Here is a 7,265-nt window from a genome sequence, read left to right as displayed (position 1 = left end):
TTAACATGATAGGCTGGCCAGCCTGGTTATTAATGAGCCCTAGAGAAATGGATCTACCTGGGAGTCTTCCCTTTCGGCTCCAGGTAATCCTGTTACATCAGGTTGGTTGTTCCTGGCTGGGCAAGCAGCAGGACGCTTGCCACTGTCTTTAAGCTGTAGAATTTTAATATTAAATTCCAGCAATGCCCATGGGCATTTAAGGAATTCTACACCTAGACTCTTGCCAATCTATGTTCAAACTCAGTTGATGTAAGTGTGGGACGTGTCCCTACAAGGGGCGTGTAGATACAATATCGGGCAAGAAAACTTTACCAGTCTGGATTTCTCAATAGTTTGTTTTGGAAAATTTTCAGTATACTGGAGGGTTTCCATACGTAGCAGACATGAGGTTGGCCAAAAATGGACAAAGGGGACTTTTATTCCAACAGGATGGGCTGCATTTGGTTCCAAATTTGAAATACCAGTGTGCGGGCTCTCAAAGAGCTCCGCGGGTAATTGTACTTTAAACCCAAGGGTTTTACAGCACGTAATAACCCCTCAAGTTCCCAAAACCCTTTGAAATTCATGGTTAGAAATGAATGGGCCATGCTGAAGCCAGTCACGTGATAAACAGGGATAAACAATGATTTAATATTTTCATTTACCACCCCCCTGCCCCTACCCTTAAGCAGTAAATTGGGACTTAAGCAGTTAGTGCATTGAAGTGCTTGAATCTGCATTATATATATTTTAGCAAATGTAATTTGCAGAGTCTGGGTGTGATTACTTTACACACACAATTTCATTCACAAAGGAAGTGAATTCAAATCCATCAGAAACCATTTTACAGATGGCAACCAGAGGTGTCTTCAACAGCCAGAGGCTAGTATGATTTAGAACAAAAATCAACTTTATGAAAAGAACTTTTAACACTTACTCACACTGCACCAATTCTCCTTATTCTGTGTCTTTTAACATACATGAAGAGTGCCTACGTGCACAAGAAGTCTGAGCAGAAACTTAATGAGGTCAACAACGTTCTTTTTTACTGCAAGATTGGCAACAGCCAAAGGTTTAGCAACTCATGAATTAGACCATGCAGTGTTGTTAAGCCAAACATATACTTCTACACTTAGCTTCCACTAAGTATTGTACAAGCAGATACTTCAAACAGAAGAAACAAACAATGGCGAGCTTTAAACTGAAATGACAGTGCTATTACAAATAATTTGCTAAAGTGACATCTTCTTGATGCACATAGCCATACCTTCAAAAACATTTAAGCAAATGGGTTCACTGACAACTGCAGTTGCACTAACAACCAGATGGCAATTTTGGTGCAAAAAAAAAATTCAAACCCACGCAAGCCCTCATTTACGTGTTCATCTGTGCCAAAAGATTTGAAAAAAAAAGGTTTTATAAGTTTACAAATATCTGAAAGAATTCCAAAAACTGAATGCAAAAACAAAACAGAATTAGATGCTTCTTTGCCCTCTAATACCAGTTTCTGCTGCCAAGATGTTCTAGTTGATGGCAAATTGTAAGGTAGGCTTATACTTTTCTGCAAATCTGGGGCTTTACACTTTTTTACGTTTAAAACTCAAACCTCCTCTAAGCTGTGACAGCAATTTTACTGATCTTAAGTACCACCCAGAAGCAGGAGCAAAAAGGGATCTGGGAATTTCAGCTCAATGTTGTTGTCCCATTATCCAGAAGTACAGCCAAGTTCTCACTAAAAGTGCCAACCGATTTGTTTCTCTGGGAAAAAATATTTTCCCTCATTGCCCCGCCACACCATTCTCAGGGAAGGATTACTGTTGCTTATCCTCTTCCGAATCACACTTTCCATTCAACAAAAAAAGAATGATCTCTCTTCCCTTTCTTCTGCCATTTCATTATCAAATTTCAATATTTTTATATGAAGAATGTTTACATTCACACAAATTTAAAAACTCTGAAACCAGAAGATACTGATGAACAAAGTCAAAACATCTTCGACTCAAGAAGTAATCCCCATCCTTAATTAAATGGATCTGTTTTTGTTTTACTACTTACTGACACATAGGCCACCTCACAATTTCACTCTCATTCTAAAAGGTGCCAAAGATGTATAAGAATTAACACTTAGAAGTGTTCTTGTAGATGCATTATCAATTCTCTTGTTTTGTTTAGCCTGCCAGCCACTTTGCACTATTGTCGGAGGCTGCAATGTCTGCCCAAGGCCTGGCTCGTACCAGGCACGTGTGTTGATCTCTAGACAGCCATGGTGAGGTGTGTCCACTGCTCTCGATGGGAGGACTCAGATACCTTTGATATCAGAGATACAGAGGGCAAGTCAAAGTGCCACCTGTCACTAACATCAACGTCGCCTGTAAATGATAAAAAAGATCAATAAAGTACTGATTTGGTAAAATTCAAAAAATGTATTCCTTGAAACAATTACAAAATGCTAATATTCGTATTCTCTTCTAATTTCCTCCTCTCCCCACCACCTCCCAACACCTTCTCTTCTAAGTAATAAAATCTGAGGTAGTTTCACAGTTGCTGGTCTTCTATTTTCTCACACAAATTACCATTCTTAATGCACAAGGCTGGACGACAAGCATCAGTGAGCTATGCCACTGTTTGGGCTATCAGAATCTGAACTTACACTCATCCTGCATCTAAAATGCACACTTTTAACTGATGTGCACCATTGGTTGATATACCAGGTGGCTGCACAGATCAATCAGCGAGGGCAAGGGACAAAGTACTTCCAGTTCTTAATTTTGAAGCTCACAGTGCAGGCTATAGGCAGAGACCAACCCACTCTTCTAGTTGTGTTGAGTAGGGAACGCTGAAGTAAAATGAGGGGGCAAATGAAAAACAAGTCACACACTTACAAAATGCTTACAAACATTAACCTATTGGGCCCTTTTTCTTTGTTAACAATTTTCCTCTGCATCCAAAAGGCATCAACACATTTCCTGCGGTGCTGCATACGCTTCCAATTTGGGGAGCCCAGACCCCACAAGACCCTAACATTAGATTTCGGTTTGTCAGTCATCAGGCTGCTTTATTTGTTGGCCTATTGGTATCGACTTTTGCTGCTGTTTGCCAACAAAACATTATTTTTCAATAAAAGAAGTTAGGATCAATGGTTCTTGGGAATATGCCAACACCTGCATTTGAAATGCCTTTGGATTACATTTCCAAGGGTGACAAGCCACCCTCTGGTACATCAATCAAGTAGGTATTATTAACAGGAGAGCCTCAAAAGGAAAAAGTGACAGGCCACTTGATCACACGGCAAAGTTTGATCCTGTCCCCACCAGACACTGTTGTATATTTTCGACGTGAATTGCTGGACACAGTCAGAAATGGGGATCCTGGTTGCTTTTCTTTCTCTTTGGGTGCTGAATCCAGCTGTGGGTTGCAGTTGTTATCCTAGATAACAATTGTAAAAACTGAGGACCAATCCTAGGATCTTCCTGACTCAGTTTTAAAAACCTGCAGATTTATCAAGGGAGTGAGCTGCCTGGCTTTGACTCCACATTCATAAAGAACAACTGGTGTGCAAAGCTGGTGGTTTCAAAGGTACAACAGAAGTTAGACTGTAATTACCTGTGAAATAATAAGCATAAAAACATGCACATTATTGACAGAATGGCTGGATGGGTTTATGCTGTAACACGATAGGGAAAGCAGGAGTGGCTTATTAACTAACCAAACCCCAAAATCCTGCTACACCCTTGAATAAAACACACATCAAGCCAGTTGTTGAAAAAAATACAGCCACAAATATAGCTTTATCCCAGTGCACCTATTAACCAGTTCTGCTATACCTAAAACTAAGATTTTGGAATAAAATTCTCAGAATTCCTGCAGATCTCTCCCTGTTCTCACTTTCCATTTACATTAACTTGTACAAAGTCCCACTATCTAAGCCTTTCATGCGATCTTCTCATCTGTGGCACCTCTTGTACCAACATGTTCCAAGAGTATCTACTGCTATAAAGCTTTCTCACTGAAGTAATATCCATGCATTGTCACCTATTTGTATCAGCTACTGCTAATCATGTAGCATATCACATAACTAAATGGTGGCAAGTTATAATTTTAGTTCTGGGGTTTTGACAGGAAAATAAAATGAGCGGTCTTCACAAATGGGAGACTGTTTGTTTTACTGAGTCAGAATACTCCAGTACAGATTCTAAATATATGTTTTATAGAAGCATGGCAATTATCAATACACGTGTATAAACATGGTCACAAAAGGAAAACAAGCCAAAGATGCTTGAAATCTGAAGCAAGAAAATTGGAAACACTCAGCAGTTAGTGTCTGTGGAGAGCGAACAAACATTTGAGCTGTGGAACCTTCCAAGTCTGATGAAGAGACTGCATCTGATAGATTAACTCATCTGTTCTCTCCATAGATGTTTCACTTAATTATAGCAACTGTGCACTCAAAGTGCATTCTTTTCACATCATAGATCTGTTTCGTTTCAAATAAGTCCTATAAATTGTAATATTTGAATCAAGATTTTTACTTAATAATGGCCTCTAAGTGTTGCGCTTGCACAGCACCTTAAAGCTGACCAAAAATAAGGATCTTGAGGACATTACAGATTTTTAATATAAAAGCAAAATACTGCGGATGCTGGAAATCTGAAATAAAAACGGAAAATGAGGAAAAACTCAGCAGGTCTGATAGCATCTGTGGAGAAAGAAACAGAGTTAACGTTTCGAGTCTGTATGACCCTTCTTCAGAGCTGTAAGTGATTTAATTTCTTGATGATAGAAATTATGCCTTTCACACATTTTGAACATGTGCTCTGAAGGTGGAGCTACTTATTCATGGAAAGATTGGCTCCAAGGTCCTGGAAGCAGAGATCAGTCAATAATGGGCAAAGTAGTATTTATGAACACTGCCGAACACTCTTGGTTGCTAAAACTGAAGGTAAAAACCACACTTTTATAACTGTTGGTTATTCCATTGAATTGAAATAAAATGATCAAGTCTTCATTTTTTATCCCCAAGAATTAATGTATACAGTCAAACTCAAATTAATAACTTTGATGCAGTCATGCTGTTATACTCCCCACATGATTGCAAAATTATCCATCCATATTTATAAAAATAATTTGTAGAATAAAGTTCAAACATTTTTCCAGTTGTTGGTAGCAAGAAGCTAGAGGAAATCATCTTAATAAGCAAAGCAATTAAAGGCAGGTTCCACTGGTGACTGCTCTCTGCATCCAAGTGCTTGAATCAATCAATATTAATAACTAACTCAAACTCCTAACTAGTTTGAGAGATGCAGTTATTGTGTTGCTCAAGTTACTTCCAAAAGATCTGAATTTCCATTTGTTTTTGCTAGCTTTATCTTTAAATAATGATCTTTGTATCCAGAGGTCCTCCAAGCACCTATAAACTTAGTTTTATTTGTCATATATAAAAGGACAATGTGCAGTCTAGAGCAAGAATAATTAACTAGGGGAGAGCCGACTTCAACAGGGCAAAAACAGAGCTGGGCCAGATAGGCTGGAATCAAAGGTTGGGAGGAAAAACTGTTGCTGAACAATGGGCTACCTTCAAAGAAGAGATGGTTCGGGCACAGTCAAAGTATATTCCCTCAAAAGGGAAAGGTAGGACAAACAAATCCAGAGCTCCCTGAATGAAAAATGAGATAGAAATTAAGATAAAGAAGAAAAAGTGTGCTTATGATAGGTGTCAGGTAGAAAATACAATTGAGAGCCAATCAGAATACAAAAAGTTCAGAGGGGAGGTGAAAAAGCAAATAACAGAAGCAAAGAGGGGTTATGAGAAAAGACTGGCAGCCAACATAAAGAGGAATCCCAAAATCTTCTACCAGCACACAAATAGTAAGAGGGTGGTAAAAGGAGGAGAAGGGCTGATTAGGGACCAAAAAGGGCATTTACACATGGAGCTAGGGGACATAGTTGAGGTGTTAAATGAATACTTTGCATCTGTCTTTACCAAGGAAGCAGATGTTACCGAGGCCACGGTGACAGAGGAGGAAACTCTGTCACCAGAAGGGTTCAAAATTGATGAGAAGGAAGTGTTGGATAAGCTGTCAGTACCTAAAGTTGACAAGGCACTGGGAACAGATAAGACACATCTAAGGATATTGAAAGAAGAGGGGAAATTGCAGGGGCACTGGTCATAATCTTTCAGCCTTCCTTAGACTCAGGGGAGGTGCCAAAGGACTGGAGAATTGCAAACATTACACCCTTGTTCAAAAAAGGTTGTATGGTTAAGCCCAGCAATTACAGACCAGTCAGTTTAACTTCCGTGGTGGGGAAGCTTCTTGAAACAATCATTCGGGATACAATTAATAGTCACATGGAAAACTGTAGGTTGATTAGGGAGACGCGACATGGGCTTCTAAAGGGGAAATTGTGCTTAACTTGGGAGTTTTTTTTGAAGAGGTAACAGAGAGGGTTGATGAGGGTAATGCCGTGGATGTTGTGTACATGGATTTTCAAAAGCCATTCAATACAATGCCACACTACAGACCTGTGAGACAAGTTATAGCTCATGGAATAAAAAGGGATAGTAACAACGTGGATACAAAATTGGCTGAGTAATTGGAATCAGAGATAATGGTCAATGGATATTTTTTGGGCTGGAGGAAGGTTTCTAGTGGAGTTCCCCAGAGGTCGGTATTGAAGCCCTTGCTTTTCCTGATATATATTAATGACCTAGATCTAGGTGTGCAGGGGGCAATTTCAAAGTTTGCAGGCGATACAAAACTTGGAAGCATTGTAAACTGTGAGGAGGACAGTACAGAACTTCAAAAGGACATAGGCAAGTTGGTGCAGTGAGCAGATAGGGGGCAGATGAAGTTCAATGCGGAGAAGTGTGAGGTGATGCATTTTGGTAGGAAGAACATGGAGAGACAATATAAATAAGGGGTACAATTCTTAAGGGGCGCAGGAGCAGAGGGACCTGGGTGTATATGTGTATAGGTCATTGAAGATGGCAGGGCAGATGCAGAGAGCAGTTAATAAAGCAGACAGTATCATGGGCTTTATTAATAGGGGCATAGAGTACAAGAGCAAGGAGGTTATGCTGAGCTTATATAAGACACTAGTTAGACCTGAGCTGTAATATTGTGTACAGTTCTGGGCGTCACACTATAGGAAGGCTGTGAATGCATTGGAGAGAGTGCAGAAGAGATTTACAAGAAGGAATGAGAAACTTCAGTTATGAAGATAGATTGTCAAGGTTGGGATTATTCTCCTTGAAGAGGAGAAGGCCAAGAGGAGATTTGATAGAGGTG

General features: G+C 39.6%; 1 protein-coding gene across 1 annotated transcript in view; it reads right to left on the bottom strand.

Moving 5' to 3' along the window:
* Positions 1-1,003: 1,003 nt before the first annotated feature.
* Positions 1,004-7,265, bottom strand: part of upf2 (UPF2 regulator of nonsense mediated mRNA decay) — a 137,977-nt gene continuing 131,715 nt past the window's right edge. The window contains exon 24 of the mRNA XM_078552963.1: positions 1,004-2,348. Coding sequence (XP_078409089.1) covers positions 2,339-2,348 — 10 coding nt within the window. The 3' untranslated portion in view covers positions 1,004-2,338. The remainder of the gene's footprint in view (positions 2,349-7,265) is intronic.

Source organism: Cetorhinus maximus, chromosome 12 (genome assembly GCF_964194155.1).
Source record: "Cetorhinus maximus chromosome 12, sCetMax3.hap1.1, whole genome shotgun sequence".
In the NCBI taxonomy this organism is placed as follows: Eukaryota; Metazoa; Chordata; class Chondrichthyes; order Lamniformes; family Cetorhinidae; genus Cetorhinus; species Cetorhinus maximus.
The sequence above is the reverse complement of the archived record's forward strand: the minus strand, read 5'-3'. Positions and strand labels throughout refer to the sequence as shown.